At 39.3% G+C, this 20,392-nt stretch overlaps 1 protein-coding gene across 1 annotated transcript in view; it reads left to right on the forward strand.

Moving 5' to 3' along the window:
* LOC124168527 (dedicator of cytokinesis protein 9) overlaps positions 1–20,314 on the forward strand; it is a 141,147-nt gene extending 120,833 nt beyond the window's left edge. Inside the window, exons 29-37 of the mRNA XM_046546855.1 lie at positions 808–1,019; positions 3,181–3,322; positions 6,780–7,042; positions 8,663–8,809; positions 9,622–9,691; positions 9,731–9,877; positions 12,743–12,915; positions 14,912–15,036; positions 16,756–20,314. Coding sequence (XP_046402811.1) covers positions 808–1,019; positions 3,181–3,322; positions 6,780–7,042; positions 8,663–8,809; positions 9,622–9,691; positions 9,731–9,877; positions 12,743–12,915; positions 14,912–15,036; positions 16,756–17,032 — 1,556 coding nt within the window. The 3' untranslated portion in view covers positions 17,033–20,314. The remainder of the gene's footprint in view (positions 1–807; positions 1,020–3,180; positions 3,323–6,779; positions 7,043–8,662; positions 8,810–9,621; positions 9,692–9,730; positions 9,878–12,742; positions 12,916–14,911; positions 15,037–16,755) is intronic.
* The last annotated feature ends 78 nt before the right edge of the window (positions 20,315–20,392 follow it).

Here is a 20,392-nt window from a genome sequence, read left to right on the forward strand (position 1 = left end):
AATCCATTATTTACACTCCGATCACCATAGCGCCCTCAACTCCCAAAACAGCAATATAAACATAAACATGCATACAAACAATAATACAATTAAAAAATAAATGCATAAAACTCAAAAACAGTAGGATCATCATGCAGCATCAAGGACGCGACGTTACACCTACCACTTGCACATCACGTTGCCAATTGCTGGCGTACACACGATGTCTCACACACTCTGGCACTCTCCTGACGTCCCAATGGCTGTGAGTGCTCTCATCATCCCAACGCTCAGTGGCTGCAAAGTGCAGTTTCCTTTCCGTGGTACAAGAGGCGAAAGCAAATGACCACAGGAATGGGTGAGATGTGGAAAAGGAGGGGAGGACGCATGAGGGCGATGCACACTTGCACATGGCCAGTCACTTCTCACAAGAAGTTATTAAATGCAAACATTCAACTCAAAGTAGTCTTATCTATTGCATGTGAGAGATTTTGAATGTAATATTTCTGGGTTTGTAGTCGGTGTGAATTGCATATGGCTAATGGGAATTGCATATCGCATATCCAAGTTGTTTGGGATTATTGCGGCCAATGTTAGAAAATCAATTCTTTTCATGGATAGCTCATTAATTTCATTTTGTGAATGTCTTTAATATATTAAAGATAAATTCACGTAATCTTCCTTAATATTTGTGATAATCATTTATACTGTCTGTGTCTTTAATCAGTGTAAATATTTATAGCATGTAATTATGACATTAGACCTTGAGTTTGGGTTGGGTATCAAATATTAATTGATCCATTCTGTGACACTTCTTTCCCTTTCAAGGCTTTCCAAGGGAAGTAGCCGACCTCACAAAGAGGGTGAAGACTGTGCTAGCAACAATGGCCCGAATGAGGGAGCATGGCGCACATGATCCGGAAATGCTGGCGGACATGCAACATTCACTTGCGTCGTCTTACGCATCCACGCCACAGTTACGACATGCGTGGCTCCACTCCATGGCAATGTCTCATCAGAAGAATGACAACCTCTCTGAGGTGAGGCATATGCTTCTTCTATCATCAATGAACTATCCAAAGTTTGGTTTGATGAAGCTCTCCACTCTGCTCCTCTATCAACTTTTATTCTCATACATATTTGCATAGTAGAAACACCTCTGTATAATATTTGAGGCATGGACGATGACAGCGGTGGAGAAATCATATCGTTTGGAATCTTATAAAATGTGGTGCTATGGAAGAATGATGGGGATGAAATGGCTAGGTATATTTGAATAATTTGAAAACCTTTGTTAGAAGAGGGAGTAACTTTGCATATTTCTGTTCTTTTATGTTCTTATTTGCCGATGCATGCAGGAAATACGTAATATCCTCAGTTAAAGTAGAAAAATGGATGAAAATGGCAATTTTCCATGATTTTCAGTCTCACATAGTCTTCATAGTAAACATTATGTCTGGGGATAATCTGTACTCTCAATTAATTGGATTTCCACATAATTCTCCAATCAGCTTATCTTTTAACGCCCACATAATTCTCTGCCTTACATCCTTAATCACCTGCTCACTAAGAGAGAACTTAATTGGGCATATCATGAGACATGATGGTCTGATGAAAATAGGTAAGTAGGTAATTGTTGAGAGAGAGGGAGGAGGAAGGAGCAGGAGGTCAGGGGTAGGCCACGGATGGGATACACAGAGCAGGTGATTAAGGATGTAAGGCAGAGAATTATGTGGGTGTAAAAAGATAAGCTGATTGGAGAATTGTGAGGAAATCCAATTAATTGAGAGTACAGATTATCCCCAGACATAATGTTTACTATGCATCATGTGAGACTGAGAAAATCATGGAAAAATGCCATTTTCATTCATTTTTCTACTTTAAGAGAGGATGTTACATATTTCCTGCATGCATCGGCTAATAAGAACATAAAAGAACAGAAATATGCTCACTATTTTGTTAACCATAGCAATTTTTTAAATTCATAGCCTCTGGCACGTGACTTATATGCTGATATAATCAATAGAAAAAGCAACTTATTCCACATTGAAATCCTTCCCAGATCCTTTCCTTTGTGGAATAGGATTGAATGATTTTTGTTTGACTGATGGGTGCAGAGGTGGAAAGAGGATTGGGTGTGGTTGGAAACTCCTTGTCCTGGAGCATCATGTCATCAGAATATTGTACGTCAAAATGTCTTCCTCAATGGGCTTTAAAACCTTTTTCCTCCAGCAAGGAAGAAGGCTTTCCCTTGATGTTCAGAGTGTTAGTTGCTCTTTGCAGTGCGGGTGTGGGTCTATTGCATTGCCAATTGGGCATCAATATGGGACTTGAAAATTTTTTTTCTCCTGGGAGTGGTAAGATTTTTCTGTCAGGGGCTGTACCTCAATGAAAAAATGAAGGGCACACTCGCTTATCAATTGTAACTCTTCATATTCAACATGTTTTTCACATTTCTACACAATCAGCCTCAGCACAAGGCATCACTGGTCACATTGTGTTTGTGCCAGCTCATTTAGATGAAGTATTACTTCCTTGCTGCTGAAGACCAATTTAGTGCTGACTTAGTCGATGCAGATGATCACAAACATGTACGCATACAAAGGATATCAGCAGATGGAAGCATTGAAACCAGCTTTAATTGGCTTTCTGACTTTCTATGCTTTCAACAAGTGTAAGGAAGTAATTCATTTGCTCATTTGAAGCAAATCCATGTACAGCAGGATCACTATGTCCACCTATCCATACACCTTTATTACTCTTACACATTATATTAGTACTTAGAGTGCTTGCTGACATCTGACATTGTATTAGACATTAATTTTTTCAAATTAAGTATCAAATGGAGATGGTGAATAAAATTTAGAGTTATGATAATGGGGGAAACTTGAAGAATGCTAGATGGTTGTGAGCGTGTACAAAAAAGATAAAAAGATAAAAGTATCCACTAGTGTATTCAGTGCAGTGTTGATACTGATTGAGGTTTTGATGATTCCAGAGCATTTTTTTCGATTGCATCACTTAATACCGTATACATCTGAATATAGTCCCCCCTTTTTTTCTAAAAATGCCTGTGGTAAAAGTAAAGGGGGGAACTGTTTTCAAATGCATTTTTTTAACTTTCACTGAAACTGAGGCCTAAAAATTAGGGGGGGACTACCTATATTTGGAGAAGTACGGTATGTATTTTTCTGCCTGCAGGGAGCCATGTGCCAGTTGCATGTTGCCGCCCTGATTTCACAGTTTCTGAAGCAGCAAGGCCTTCTGTCTTGGGGAGCCGAGTCATTTGCTCTCATATCTTCCAACATAGCCATCGATGAGAAGGGACCAGAACTTGACACAGGTGAGCGTTTCTATTCCTATCAGTTTAATACCATCTCTTCTCTGTAATCAGCTCAAGTATAGTCCCTCACAAAATACCGTATTTGCACGAATCAAAGACTAGGTTTTTTTCCCTCCCGACTCGTGCAGAAAAGAGGGTTCGTCTCACAATCGGATGCAAAATTCTCGACATCAATCGGGTTGCATAATTTACGTCGGAAAAATCATGGTCACCTGAGTTTGCCACTTGATAGCGATACAACGAAAAATCAACGTCAAAATAGCTGAACAGTAATTTAGCATAATTAATTTTGCGTTCAAGTAAAAAAAAAATATTTCATTTTTGGGCAGCAGGCAAAGATTCGGTGTGTGCTCATCAGTCGACGTGGCGCGCCGGGTTCACTTATACCTTATTCGCGAGATTGCCTGCTTTACCTTTACCTTACCTACCTGCCTGGCTCCATTCAAGTTATAGCTCGATCAACTCACAAAATGATCGCGTGATTGGTTACAATTTACCTAAATTGTAACGTTAAAGCCTCAATGTCGCGGAATAAACTGCTACAAAGTCGTTGCATTTTTCTCAGAGCAACAGTAAGAAGGCAACATGATTTGCCTCTGATTAGAGAGATCGATTCAGTTGTGATTAACCGTGCCTTTCAGAGTATTATGATGGCAGAGAATATTCATTGCAATTCCGCTTTCAAAAGAAAAGTTATACCTCGGAATCCCGATCCATCGTTCCCGCATTGATCATTTCCCGTCGCGTATGCCGAACGCGATAGCATCAGTTCCGAACTTCACCTCGTACGAGTGGTTCCCTACTTTCTAGGGTGGCTTGACTTCAAACTACGGGATGTTATCCGTGTGGGTTTAATAAAGTCAGGTTTCATTTTCACCAGTTTAATTTTATTCATCTTCGGACCATGGCCCCTGTGAAGAAATATTCCTGTAAGGAATATTACGCGCTAAAATCTAATCATAATTACGCGCCAAAAAGCCTGCGTTTCCTGGGACATAGGCAACCTAGCCAAACATTCCCGCATTCATATCTTATTCGTATCGTTATTAGGAAAACTTTTTTTTCCCAAGCGTAGTTCCAAAGAAGGGGGGGTCGTCTTAGAATCGTGTTCGTCTTAGATTCGTGCAAATACGGTAAATATCATTTTATAATATTTCTCGGAGTTTAGGTTAATGTAAAACAAGTTATAGCCAACGTTTCGACTTATTTAAAATCATCCTCAGGGCTATGAAAGAGAAAACATGAACAATATAAAATACAAATATGACAACGATGTACAATATTTTTACATAAAAATGTTACGATCGCATTTTTTATACAGTAATATAATTTAAATACCGTATAAGCGTGTGTAAGAGGCGCACCCCTATTTTGAGGATCGAAGCTATAAAGAAAAAAAATTTGGGGCATTTTTTTATCCTATCGTGCGGTGTTGCAGACGTATGCCTGGAATTTCGACAGTTATCGAAATTTCCTCTTTCAGTACTATTTGAAAGAGGAAATTTTAATAACTTCGGCGGTAATAGCAGCATAAGAGGGAGTAGAAAGAGTTCCGATCCTCTCTTCGCATACGCCGTTGCTCTACGATGCTTGTCCTATTCACGAACAATTTTGTTTAAAGGCTCTCGCAGGAGTATTACAATAGAATTGCAGCCGTGGAAAATTTTAAGGCAAAACACGACAGGCACTTAGCATGAACCTTCCCAAGAGATTGGACAACAATCGGGGCAATCTCAGCGCCGTAGGATAATAACCACGTCATAGATTTAAGGCCCCTTGCACACACACCGATTTTGGACGGCCGGTAAAATATCGGCCGTCCACATTCCAATAGTGAACAATGGGAGGGCATTGGAGCTTGCACACGTACCGATCACGTGCCGGCACTGGCAAAATGCCGGTAAGCTGCCGGCCATTGTCCCTGTGGATCGCCAGCTCCTGCTCAAAAACATAGCAACTTATCGTTTGACCGGTAAAACTCCGGCGTGTGTGCAAGCATCGCTTCGCCGGTAAAATATCGGCCGATATTTTACCGGCCGTCCAAAATCGGTGTATGTGCAAGGGGCCTAACGGAACTACACTCGGCTCTCCATCAGCTAATGCCTCTGCCGTTTTTTTCCTTTCCGAGACTCCACGGGAAAATAGGAAAATATCAAGTCACAGGGGAACAATGGAAACGTGTTTCATCCCTACCCCACTCACCAACTAACCTTTTTCGGTCTACCAGGTTCAATTCTCCCATAGTTTCTGGAGGTCAAATGCTAGGTGAGTCACCTTCTGAGCTCGAAGGTATCTCGATATCTTTCAGCAATTGTATGACACGCACGAGGTTCTAAAAAGAATAAGACCTAACGCGACGTATATCTGACAGCATTTAAGTTTTTTGAGCTCTAATTGATTGACACAAAGATTTATAGCTAAAACAAGGCCACTAATATTCAAAATAGTCCAAACAGCACAATTTCGGAAGAAACGAGCGTAGCATAAGCGCATTCAAACAAGACGAGACAGGCTGGAAACTTCAGGCAACGCAAACTGCGTATATCACATTGCTGCGCCTTCGCCCCTTCGCTTTCAAGGCAATGACGTCACATGCAAGATCGGACGTGTTCTTCCCTTGCTCCTTCGCTCATAGCCTCGTAGCTTGAAACACGGAGGGGAGGGAGCGTGCTCCTTCCCCTCGACCTCTCCTTCAGCGCTCTTCACTTTCTCCGCGCTCCTCACTCTTTCACGTGCTCCGATTTCTTCTATCCACAATTCAGTCCAACAATGAACACACTCGTTCGAATTTTTTAAACTGCAGGTTTTGACACCAATATAATTTTCAGTTGCAAAAATCCTCATATTAGCGTCTGAAGATAATTTTTGAAAATATCAGGTGGTCAGCGTAATGGAAATTGCTCGGCAAGACAGATGTTGACTATTAACCAGGTATGTCTTTCAAAACTACGTGTTTCTCTATGTTTGATAAGCGATTACTATATGCAGTATAAATGCCGCGGGATGCCCACTCGTGGCAGTAAATTTAGCGCGTGCTCCGGAGCGAATCACCCTGCGCGATCTTTTCAGTGTTCACCCCTGGGGTACCGACGTGACGGCGCGTTGCTTGCAAGAAATTCAAACAGGAGCATTTTAAAAATACGTCACTAAGGGAGAAACTCGCCTGCCTGCCGCTTGATTTTGACCCAGGGTTTCAGATGACTGACTCACGCTGAAAAGGAGATGAGCGTTTCTGCTCCAGACACTGCAAGCTGAGCGAATATGTATTGCTGGGCTACTAGATGAGCAGATTTGATTAGGTGGGCGATTGTTGAGTGTTTTTGCAGTGGAGGTATCGATAAATTCTTAAGTTGAGCTAGGATTAAATACTGCAATATGTACCTTTGTTCTTTAATGGCTCCGATTTTTGTTGTTATTTATACTTGACTAATTTCAGTCATTTGCACCTCATGCACAGGTTCAGTTGATGCTTCTTATTCCGAGGACTCCCTGCTGAAACAGGTGGAGCTGTGTGCCGAGTGGATACGTAAAGCTGAGAGGTACGAACTGCTCGGTCCCCTCTATCGCCTTGTTCTTCCCATCTACGAGAAACGGAGACAATACGATGCTCTCGCCACAGCGTACAGCAATCTTGCCCTCTCATGCAATAAGATAATTGAAGTGGAACGCTCTGGCCGCAGACTCCTTGGCACATACTTCCGTGTGGCCTTCTATGGACGAGTAAGTATAATCTCAAACATTAAAAAATATTAATAATATTTATTCACCTGTTTAATAATACATTTCAGTGGACATGGGCTTTGTTAGAGCTGTAAAATAGTAGACATAAGGTTACCTAAGAGCTACAAATCTATTATTGTATTGCATTAAATGTAGGTAGTCTATATTCCATTTTCTGGGTAAGAGTAAATTCATCCATAGTAAAGAATACTTTGCTCTAAAGCAAGTGTTTCTACTTGATTTTAAATTTTCTGTATAAAATAACATTACTAATATTTTCAGGTAGAAGGTTTTACGGTTATACTCCTTTATGGAGTGGACCATCACTTCATGCGCATGTCATTTTTTTCTAGGTCTGGTTACTTAAGTATGGTACTCCTCATCTTTTACCAATATCTATGTTCATCTCAAGAAGTATTAATATAAGTTTAGGATATATAAAAAGGATATTGTTAAAATCTCAATATTTGAATGGAGAGGTTGGCATGATCAGTGGTGCTGACTCCATGGGGCCTGCGGGGGCCCGAGCCCCTCAAAAATTCGTTATGGATGCGAGGAAAAAATGTGTCAGGCTTGTCGATTTTCCCCGGAGCGACTAGATATTAAGATTCGAGTTATCAGGGTTCTAATGTTGATCATATGACTCTTCTAAAATGCTTTAAAAACTTTCAAACTCACTTCTTATAAAATTTCCCGGGACAAGATCCCCGGTTTGGGCCCCCACAATATTTTTTGTAAGTCGGTAACCCTGGGTATGATTCTATAAATGGCAAGTTTTACATGATCGATATCACTATCTTTGGTATCACAACAATTATTGTGCTATGGCTCACTCTAATTTCAAAACCAAGGATGTGATGGACTCTTTGATCCACAGCCCCATCTGTTCTTCTATTAATATTTTCCACAGTTTAGCCAGAGTCCATTAATGCTCTGTTAATATAGCAAAAGAGTTCATTGGTGCTCTGTTAATTTTCTTTGTGATAAACCTCACCTTTGGCAGCGAATTCAAACTGTTACAGGTGAGATTTTATTAACCCTATGTTAAAGCAATTTTTATTTGATTTTCATGCATGTATTGTAAAGAATTATCTTTTGGGGATATTTGTATTATTATTATTTGTATTTACCATTTAAAATCTCCTAACTACTTAAAAAAGCAATGACAAGTATTGCTCACTTGGAATCTAGATTGCCTAGTGAACTATTTATAAGGATTTATAACTTCTTTCCATGTCTTCATTTATACATTTCTGACTATGATGTATCTGAAAAAGAACATGTGTCATTGTGATGTAAACACAATGTTTCACCATCACCACACTAGACCAAAACATGACACCTACTTTTATTGTTTGCACACAAAAATCACAAATATGGGGCCTAAAGAAATGCTATTACGAATCGTATGAAATAGTAGTATTAATGACTGCCTTATGTGAAAGAAATGAGAAACATTGTCTTTGAGTCAAAATTAAAAATATTAATTCATAGTAAGCTATTCCATTGAGGAATACTTCAATGATTTTGTGACTATAATTCGTAAAGTGTATTTAGTTTAAATTGTTGTTGTTGTTATTATGATGATGCATCATATCCACTGTAACGTGTCTTGAGCAGGCTAGTCCTTGGGAGAAGAAGGGTGTGGAGTATGTGTATCATGAGCCTAAGGTGACTCCGTTGGCAGAGATATCTGAGAGGCTGAGGCAGCAACACAGTGAGCGCTATGGAGCGGACTCAGTCAGACTGGGAATGGAATCGCAGAGCGTGAGTTGATGCCACTCTTCTGGGGCTGTCTATATTTTATGACACAGGACTTAATCCTTCTACTATAATGATGTTAGTGAGTATTAAATGAGCAGTAACATGTACAGTAGGAGCATAGGGGGACTTGCTCAAATGCAATTTAGGGGGGACTGCCCCCCTAAATTGCATTTGAGCAAGGGTCAGGGGTTCACGTAGAGGTCTCAAATTTTTCAGGCCTTATTTTTGATCGGTCCCACAACTTTTTTTCATTGGGCCAGATGGATTTGAAAGAAATCAATTTTTGCAATCCGCCCTAATGTACAGTCAATCATCAACTTACCTTAAGCACTCGGATTAAAAAAAAAAAAAAAATGGGTGTCAATAATATACTGTACATACAGTGTAAGGACTGTATTTTTCTGAATGTAGTCCCCCCTTCTTTTCCAAAAATGCCCGTGGTAAAAGTAAAGGGGGGACTATATTCAAATGCATTTTCTAAATTTTTCCCAACACTTCCTCCTCCTCCTCAAAGCCTCAAAAGTGGGGGGGACGGGGCTATATTTGGAGAAATACAGTGTGTAAGTCAATTTTATAGTTTCAGCAGTGGAAATGTGTGAAATATTCCCATCGCTCAATACAATTCAAAAGTTTGATTTTTTTGTAAAAAAAGAATAACTCCACTACTACTTACCGATCGCTGTAAGTTTTGCTGTGACTAATTCATATGTATCCATAAGTGGAAGTTTCACTGTATACATATTATATTATGTGGTTTCCAATAATTGATTCGTTCTAACATGTGTGTTGTATGGTCTGTTTTGTGATGATTGCAGCTGGATCCAGAAACTTTGGACCCGAAACTAGCGCACATCCAAGTGACGCACGTTGTGCCTTATTTTGAGAGTGACGGGAGTGGTGGTGGGGAGGGGGAGGGGGGGGGAGGGCCGCCGTGGATGGCTCGCGTCACCTCGTTCGATCGCCACCACGACATCCGCCACTTTGTCTTTGAGACGCCCTTTGTTGAAGGTGGGGGAGGCACCCACTCGGAAGAACTACACCTGCAGTGGAAGAAGAGAACTATCTTGACGAGTGAGTAAACCAACTTGCATGCCATGGAAGGAGCATGAATGAAGGTGGAGCATGGTGCGTGCTAGTGCAAGTGATGACATATGCATGGAATATACTTAATTTCCACTCCTCTTGATGGATATCCAATCCTATAGATGCGAAACAAGGCAGGGTTCCCACTCGACCGTGAAAACCTTAAAACCGTGTATAAGCCGTGAATTTTATCTACCGTGAAAAAAACCTGGAAATAGCCGTGAATTTCGTCATAAAACCTTAGAGATCTCTCAAACTTGATTGTAAAACTACGATAGACAGATTATAAGAAAAATCGATATTTCGATCATGTTTCAAGGCTGAGTCACGTGTGCGGACACTGTCCACGCATTTACCTGCACACGTGTATTCGAAGCGCAGCTATTAATTGATCCGTGTATGCCATGACTGCACATTGACCTTAAGCCTGCGATTGGAAGACGTTAACCCTGGCAAAAAATCAGGCACTTCTTCACTTCCCTGCTCTCTCCATTTTCCCACTCACACCCTTTAGCCGGACATGAATTTTGCTAACGATAGGTGAAGTAATTAGAGATAGCAATTTCATTTCCGCTTTTGCATTCAAGTCATCTGTTGCGTTTGTTACATTTTTAGTTAACGTGAGGCCGATGATTGCTATGTAATCAGCATTTCTGCCTAAAATGCCTTATCTATGAACCGTGACTTTGATGACATTTAGATCGTGAAAACCTGGAAAAAACCGTGAACTTAATAATGCAGTTAGAGTGGGAACCCTGCAAGGATTTAACATAGCCATTTCTCAAGAGCATGCTTATCCATCAAAGTGCATTCTATGTATTGATTACAGTATATTCCCTATTATCTGTGCGTGGATTATCTGTGTAGGAGTGTAAAGATATGATATTCAATGCACAATCGGAATTTTGCATTGGCATATAACATGCATCAAGAGGGAGTATTCAAAGTGCATTTTTGAAAGTGCCAATAATCAAATTACAGTGAACTACCAATTATCCATGTATGGATTGTCTATGTTGCGGATTATCCTTGCATGAGTTTTATGCTCCCTCAATGTTTTCCGCAATCTAAATGAAATATTAAATCAGTCACAGAAACACTAGGATTATTGTACCTTAATGTAAGGATATTCAAGGCTTATTTTTTCCATTATAATTATCATCATAAAATGTAATTACTTTCTTTACCTGCTTACAAGGAATGTTTCAAGTTCAATTGGATGCCTGCTCTAGTATTTCTGCAGACGATGAGTGGCAGAAAAAAACTCTTGATTAATTTTAGGAGATGTCCTCAATGGAATACCAATCGTAAATTAAGAAAATGATATATAAGCACTTTAAATGCGTATTTCAAATCGCAAATGTCCAATCAGTGCTGTGGTCTCATGTGGCTGAAAACAGCCAAAGGGAACTGGAAATATTTTCACATTCATGGCTTCCAACCTATGATGGATAAGGAAATTGTGTACTAGTCAAGGTCAAACAGGATGGTTAGGGAGTACTGGAAGTGGAGGCAGTTGGGTGGGGGGTGAGTGGAAGCAGAGATGAAGGGATTAGAGATCACATGAGTCACAGCCAAATGCTCACCTGTGTACATAGTTTGCTGGAGTTTGTGGAGCATATAAGTACAGTGAAAAAATTGCCAGTAAAAAGATCCACAGTTGAATGAAGAAAGAACTCAATGAGTCCTTGAAGCAATCGAAAATACTTTACTTTGTACATAAATAGTAATATATTGTTTGACTTATGCAAATTATGAACGTTATGAGAAATTAAAGTGAAAGTTTGGATTGTCCGTGCTTTGCGATGCGATGTATTCGTGCTGCCTCTCTCTCCCCATCAAGACAATTGGGAGTTTACTGTTGATGAATAAGCTCTGTACTCTCTACACAGCCCTCTCTATATGTACTCTGAAAAATTTCCGTGAGTAGGTGTCATTTTCAAGGAAGAGCCAACTCTAAATTGTAGGCTCCCCCATAAAAATAATACTTAGTCATTGAAAGAAATTGGGATACATGTAAAGCTGAGTGGAAAATACGAAGTTGTTTCATGTACAGTGTTTAATTTTCGGAATTTCCACAAAGTATTGACTTTAATTTTATCATTTTCTACCTCTGTGATCACTTGTGATAGGTCGAAGGAGTAAGGCTGCTGGTTAGATGAAATGCTTCTTGCATCAAAATGGAGGATATGTCCCAGACTAATGTTGTGTTTACTCATTCAAAGTGCTGTGTGTTTTCATTGGCCCACTCTTGCATGTACGTAAATTTTTTAGTGGTATCCATGGCTTAACCGGGGTGAAAGCCTGGGTGAAATTTTCAAATTGCAAAAACGAATTATAAAAATCATTACTTTCCATCAAATTAAATCTCCCTCCAAGCCCAAAGGTTGAAATGTGGCCCAAATGAAATGGGAATCAGAATTTACAATAAATTACCTAAGAAATTGAAAAATATGCAAAGTGCCAGTCTCCTCAAGGTAAAACTTAAAGACTTTTTACCGGAAAAAATGTATTACTCTGTAAATGAATTTATGAGTGATGACTCTCTCGAGTCTTAAAGTATTTCCATTTCCATGTACACTTCATGCCACTTATGTAAAGTTGTCTGTGTTTTTAATATTTATTTTTTAAATCCATGCAATATGTATCTAAATTTCTTTTTGACGTGCCATATATCGGTTATGTTTTTCTATTGATGCGATCTATCATGGCAAATAAAGCATTATTATTACTAACCCAAGTATCAAACCAAGTCTCTGATCATTGCTCTCAGCCTGATGAAAAAATGGAATCCAGTTTTATAGGCAGGGAGTCCCTAGCATGGTGTATGCATGCACTTGTTTCTTTTTCCAGTGGAGTATTCATTCCCGTACATGAAGAAGCGCATCCTAGTCGTGGAGAGGAGGGAGGAGAGGCTGAGTCCCATTGAGGTTGCCCTCGATGAGATGAGGATGAGAGTGGCGGAATTGCAGGAAGTTGTCTCCTCGTCGCCCATCGATGCCAAGAAGTTGCAGCTGCGCCTGCAGGCAAGTACTCACTGCTCTGACCTATCACTTTACACTCCAGCCCATACAACCCACGATACAGAAACTTAAAATTTCATACTTGTTTTTTGATATATACATAATTTATTATTTAACCCAGTGTATAGGCCTTAGTGCTGTTTTTGGTGTTAAATAAAAAATAAATAAACGTCTGGAGAAATATCTTAGGATTATCCTTCACTTGGAACATATTCTCCTATTTCTCTAAGAACAGTAAATTCAGTTTCACTTATGGTAGCCTGTGTCGCCTTAATGACGGTGTCTGGATTTTTCACTTTCCAGTCCTATCCTTACCATGGAGAATGGCATTGGTGAGCTTACTCATTATCACGGTGGTGCCTCCTTTCTTCCTCTCTCCTCTCCCCCTCCTCAGGTCAGGATGTATAAGTCCCTGATTTATGGCCCCAAGAGTGTATCCTCTAGCCCTAGGTTCCCGTTACCATATCCACTTACCAGTGGTTTCCAAGGGCATATCCAGGATCATAACTAGGGGTGGGCAAGCCATGGTCTAGGGAAGGGCAAACCAAGTTGTGACATTAGCTTTTGAGATTATTTCCATGAAAAAATAGATTTATTTTAGTTACATATCTTATCCTTATGCATATCATTTTTCGTGGTTTTAAAGAAAATTTGTTGAATGCTTTTGTTTGAATTCAGTACTGATTTTGCTTAAAGACTTTTATGATTTTTGCTTTTAGGGGGGGGGGGGGGCAGCTGCAGTCTGCTGCAGTCTCCTTGACACCACTGCAGTGGTGTCAAGGAGAGTTTCCCTTAGAATGGGCTCATTCGCTTTTTTCATTTTTGTTGGTGACTGCAATAGAGTTTGAAATGTAAAGAGACCCATTTTTATGTGATTTTCTATTGATTGCCTACTTTTCTAGCTTTCAGTGGTGAGAAATTGATAGCCTAAACCCTGTTGTAGAGATACACGCGAAACCTTAGTAGACAGTTGGTGACCTATAGGCCCTGAGGCTTTGCAGGGTCTCGTACGGTGCTTGAATCTTTCCCCACTTCTCTCCAGTGATTTGTTGCTATTTTTTCCATGTGTCATCCTTATTCTGTCCTATTACATAGTTCCTTCAGTAATCATATTGTCGGGTAAAGAAGGATTTCTCTGTGGGTCAATTCTTTCATGGCCAATGTTTCAAAGGGGAAATTGCCCTTCATCCACAGGGCATTGAATGCCACTTTTTAATCCAGTGTATTCACCATCTTCCAGCTTAAGGCCAACTCCCAATTGGTCAACCCCTTTGTTTCCGCTGCAACTTTTCTAGAAAATCTTGGAATTTTTTTTTAATGGATAAAAACTTTTTACACCTATATGCTACCCCACCAGCTGACTCTATAGTCTTGTGGCATGTGAAACAGAACATGACAAGCAAAATATGCCATCTAATACTCTTCAGGCTTCAATTGATTAACCTGCCTTCATGTCTTCCATGGTCAAAATTTTAAAGGCCCACTTGGAATGTCCATGGGCGGTGTTCATTAGTGACGAGGGCTTGGGGTGCCGGTGTCCAACAGAGCCCTGGGTAGGAAATTGTTGTTGGTCTTGCCCCATGCACATGGTTCCATCTGTATCATTATCTGCCTTTGAAACCGTCAGGAATGTAAGCCTTTTGGTACATATTTTGTTATCAAATTACTTTACATTAGGCTTTGAGTGTATTCTTCCTGTGAACTAACCCCATGGGTATAAGACCCTGAATCTGAGTTCTATGACTCCCAGTCACAAATTCTTTGGTACACGACAATATGGCATGCATGCGGGAAGAAAAGTGGGTTGGGACTCAGCACTCTTGAGGATGAAAGGATGGTGGACTTTCAAAATGTTGGCCATAGATGACATGATCTTTTGAGAAACCCTAGAAACTTCATTCATTTGCCTGGAGAACATCTCATAATCATTGTTTTATCTCTGATGGATTTGACCATTATGTAGCATCTAATTTTCTCAATGCCTAAATTTGCTTGGCAGGGAAGTGTATGCGTGCAAGTTAATGCTGGCCCTCTTGCATACGCCAAAGCTTTCCTGGATCCATCAAGGTGTGAAGGCAGCTCTTTCCCCGAGGACAAGCTGGATCAGCTGCGGGAAGCTTTTGTGTAAGTGAGTGGTTAATCACATTTGGGAAAAGTGTGACGGGATGTCAATATGTAGTTGTTCTAAGTACTCCTTTTAGATTAAGTTTCTCCTTTGTCCATTGAAAATATGACAGAGTGTCATTTTCCTTTGTATTTGGTATGCCAAGAATTTCACTTTGATTGCATATAGAGATACATGTAAATAGCACTTTCATTTTAATTTATAGCAATTTGAATTACAGTTTAAAGCAATTTGTAGCATCTATTTTTTCTTTATTTTCATAATGTATCATTAGTAGAGGACAATGCAGTGTGGTGAAAAACAGTTATTTGACAAAATACGGAATATTTGAAAGAATTGTATGGTAGAACAACAATAAATATATGTAGTAAATAATTACATATGAGGTTAGTAGCATGAATATCATTTACACTAGTTGAACAGCAGCAAGTTTCAACAATTGGAGCAGGCAGTAACCTGCTCTCTGATTGCTATCACCGAATTTGTCTTGATCCTTTTGAAATAGGGAAGAATTGTGTGGTGTTACATCGTTAAATCTTGGAGATTGTGCACGTAAGCCCCAGACATAGGGAACTCCAATCGTAGGTCACAAGCTGGTTCAGGGAAAGACTCCACAAACAAGAAATCAGCTCTCAAGAAACAATTGTCAAAAAAATGTACGAGTTATTTTCAATCAATATCTATTAGAAGTAGAAGTACATATTCAAAATCAGAATTACTACAGAAAACAATGATGATAACTAATGATCCCATAGGAATCATTACCAAACTAAGTACAAGCTGTATAATTTTGCTAAAATCACCCATGTCAGCCACGCCATCCGTCCACCACGAGCACCCGAGCAAAAGAGAGCGCTTGCATACTCCGAAACGTGTCAGGGTGGAGGGGAGGGATTTTGCTAAGGAGTGGAGGGGTAATAGGGCGATGTTCAATCAGCTGCGAATCTGCACCTTAGGCGCCCCTATCGACTGGCACCACTGCAAAACATCCGTCATCCCAGCCGGGGTAGGAGGGGGAACCGCATACAGGCCGGAATTTTCCCCTCAATCTTCTGGGTTGGAGACATAACTAAGTCGGGTGATGGCTGATAGATGCAATTCATTGGAGTTCATGGAGGGAAAAGACATAGTAGGGTGAGGTGTTGGAGGGAGAGAGCATTGTGATAGGACAATGGTAGTACTTCTCACTCCAAACTGCATACTTGTGCCCAGCACCCATTTCCCCTTGATTGCCAAGGAGTAAGTATTCCTCTGCCGTACAACCTATATCAGTCTTGATCTCCAGGTATGGCTGGTTCGGTTGGCAGATTTTGGAGGGCAGAGCTTCGGAGACAAGAGTTCCGAGACTTAGAGTCTCCGAGCCTTTGAGACGAAGGGCCTTTGCACGAAAATCCTTTGCACAAAAAACCTTAGTGCAAAAAGTCCTTAGCGGGAGAAGTTCTGCGGATAAGTTCAGAGGAATTTCTCGGGGGGAGGGTACACTAAAAAATGCCACAATTGATAAGGCTCCTAAAATTTAGAGGCCTTAATTGAATAACTACTCAAGCAAGGTGAAATCATGTCGTTTTGTTTCATACTTCATTGAGAGAATGGCATGTGCCAAGTTTCGTCAAAATCCAAGTCGGTGGTTGGCAAAACCCCTTGTTTGTGCTTGATTTGGTGTGGAAAGACCCTTTTAGTATAACCTATGTACAGCATATTTTTTATTTTATTTCCAGGGAATTCTTGAAGGTTTGCAGTGCTGCTCTGAAACTGAATGCTGGCATTGTATCATCTGACAGATATGAATATCAGAAAGTTCTCTCTGACAATTTTAAAAGACTTGTAAGAGATTTGCACAAATTGACTGATGGGGTCATTTCGCATGCTTCCGGGTATGACTCTCCTGTCCCCACGGCTGTTGACGAAAGAGAGCCCGGGGACATACGGAAGAGAAACAGTCGACTCCTCTTTGGAATGATTGGCGGAGCTTCCATTGGCTCGAGCACAGCTTAAGTTTTGAGTCCTCTTAGAGATGGCATTGTTATTTATGTCTCAAGGGTGACAACTGCTCTCTAAGGATATTGTGAACTCCTTGGTGAGAGCTGATGGATGCTCAGGTAAGGTGGCTTTTGCATTTTATAGTGACTTTCTTGTCCAGTCTTTCATCCATACTGAAATTATGAAGTCACCTGCAGAAATTCATTCTGGCATCCATTTTTTTTGTCGTCCTACTGCTGAATGTACTGTTGTAAAATACGGTTGAGGTGTTGGTGGCGACAGAGTTTCTGTTGCCTTGGATGTTGAGAAAGGGCACCATCGTATTGCGGTCACAGGACATTAGTTTTGGAGTGGAAATTGGCATCAGGATATGGATGAAAAAGTTGAATGTGAAGGCTTTGATGCATTCGGTTGTATGCATACAGCGAATGATATGTCATGTTGTGGGCCCTATCAAGTAATTCACTCCAGATGAATCGGAAAGAGTGCTGGAAAAAAGTCTTCAATTCATGCAAGAATATTGGTTGTATGACTATCCAATTATGGTGATTGCATTCTCTGTCCTTAAATTTTTATGGCACTTCCAGGATTTCACATGCAATATCTAATCAAAGGTATCCGGGTCAATTGGACATTGGATAATATATTGTCCTTCTGAACACTTGTATGCTTAATTTGTTTCATTTATCAGTGTAGGTGTTAGCTGCTTGACCAAAGCCGGCTAGATATTGTAAATTTTTATGGACACAGGATAAGGAAGGAAAGGTAGCAATGCTTTCGTAACAGAAGTAACTGAGTCACAGTTTTCTTCAGATTCCATGAGCCTTTCATAAGTAGGTTGTGCAATTAATTCATCTGAGGAAGGAATCATAGGCTCAATACAAGTGATTCCTAAGAATGGTCTTGCTTCATATCACATGAAATTGGCCTAACTTATCATTGGATGAATTTTGTAAAGTTTTTGTATAAAAATGTTCCCCTAGAATTTGTTATACTGAGTAAATATGACTTGTTATATGTAACAGAACGAAATGTTTTTTATTTAAATCTACATAATATGAACTGTATATTTTTTTATTTGTTAAAGTTTTTCTTCATTTCTCACCATATACATATGGATAGATGTCATTATAAATTGTTTGCCATTGATGTTTTCAATACTGATAGTATATTTGTTGATAGGTACTAGAGCACCGTTCTATCTAATTACATCTATCTCCCATCACTGTGTTTGCGATGAGGTGGTTAATGCACTTGCCACCATTGAGCAAACTTTAGTATTCATTAAGTAACATTCCTATGAAGACCTTTATTCTTGAAACCTTTATCTTTAGAGTGATGAAGAGTTTTATTATTGAATCGTGGGTTTACCTAAGTTTTGGCAACAAAAATGTGTGTAAGGTAAAATGGTGCCTTATAGCAAGGTTACTTGATATTTAGTGTGATTCTTGTGCATTGTTTCACAAGTATTTTCCATCTAAAAACCACAAATTGTTATTAATTTGATGCATCAACTTGCAATGTTTTATCGAACACTTTTTGACAAATTTTGAATATCTCATGCAGGACATGAATAATTCTTGAAGTTATGTATCAGTGTTGGTAGATTTGCAAAATATGAAACATGTATTTCTTTGATGTCCATTGGCTAGTGACAGGAGAGGGTCACTATTTAAAAAGAAATGTTCCATGACACAATCTGGAAAAGCTAAGTAATTAATTAAAATGCTAACAACAGTGATAATGTCAGTGGTGGGTTTTCAGAAGCACCAATGATCAAGTTAAATTGACTTTGAGTCCACTTGTAAGTCAAGGATAGGAATCTTAAAAACTTATTTAACTACCTACGATGAAGCTGACAGTTAGGAATAATCCCATTGCAGTAAATTCATCTATTTGTTAAAAAACTGATGCATAAAGCTACTATGCAGTGCGCTTTTTCATGCTCATATTTTGTAACAGTAATGACCACTAGATATTTACTCTGTTTGGAGGTCATTTGTAAGTGCCCTGTGAGATCACTATCCTCCATTTCCATGTGAACTAAAAATCAACTGAACTTGATCTTTGGCCCACTATCATGTTACAGTAAACTGCTGATTATCTGGACTAAAAATGGTGGAAGGTGGCATGAGTAATCAGAAAAGATGAATAATGCTAACTGTCACTTTTTATAGTGGCCATTTTTTACATCAATCAAACAATGCATTATGCTCTTTCAGTTACATATTTTAGAATGCTTCTAAGACTCATAGACACCTTTCTTCACACGACTGTGGATCTTTTTAGCGGTGATAATGTCATTGTACTCACAATCCCACTACTCTAGAAAACTCTCTTAGCTGTCTTTGTGTGTCTCATTATATTTTTTTATAAATATCTTGGAAAACTTAGATGGAGGGATAAGCTCAAGCATGGATAATTAGCTTGTGGATAGTCAGTAATTTACTGTAACTTGATTATTGGCACTCTCAAAAACCCCTTTGAATATTTTTGGCTGGCATGGATATTTTCCCTCTTGGGGTATATTATATAGCAATGCAAAGTTCCCATTATGCATTGGATATTATATCTTTACACTCCTTCATGAATAATTCAGATAATAGGGAATTTGCTGTACCATGTTCAATAGATAGAATATACTTTGATGAATAAGCACGCTCTTGAGAAATGGCAATGCTAAATCCCCGTTTTGCATCAGATATCATATCTACAAGAGGGAGTATATCCATGGAAAACAAGTAGATATATTCTACTTAATTGTGAGAGTTGTGGGTCATTACATAAATTTTACCGGTGCCATAAGCATCAATCGCCAATTGAGGCTGTAGTATTCTTACGGTCAATTATCACTGTATTTGATGCAAATGTTATTTCTACAATGGATTTGGCACCATAGATATTTACGTAATTGACCCACTGGAATTTGAATCTTTGAATTAATATTGGATCAGTGATTCAGGTTTAATAATTATTTGATCAGTCACCGGTCCGTGGAAAAAACAATGTGTCATTGCAGTTTTCGCATTTCTTTTCTGAGTTATCTCTCATTGTACATTACTTTTGACATCTTTGTTCACTGATCACTCATCAATTAACTGAAATTATTTATTTCTGACATGTTCTTGAAAAGTTTTCCTCTGTGCTGTTATGTTTTGGTCAAACTGTTTGAAAGTGTACTGAACTATTTGTACTGATGTACTAGTTGGGTGCATGTGTGTAAATTTTTCACTTTTTTAACCATTTCATTGCCATCTAGTCTGTGAATAAAGAACTTAGGAACTTTCAGATTTTAAATCAGTCTTTTTTTCTTCTTAGAATCGCTGTGTTAATTATGTTAATTTAATGGATAGTGGGTAACTATTTACAGTGGAA

Source organism: Ischnura elegans, chromosome 11 (genome assembly GCF_921293095.1).
Source record: "Ischnura elegans chromosome 11, ioIscEleg1.1, whole genome shotgun sequence".
In the NCBI taxonomy this organism is placed as follows: domain Eukaryota; kingdom Metazoa; phylum Arthropoda; class Insecta; order Odonata; family Coenagrionidae; genus Ischnura; species Ischnura elegans.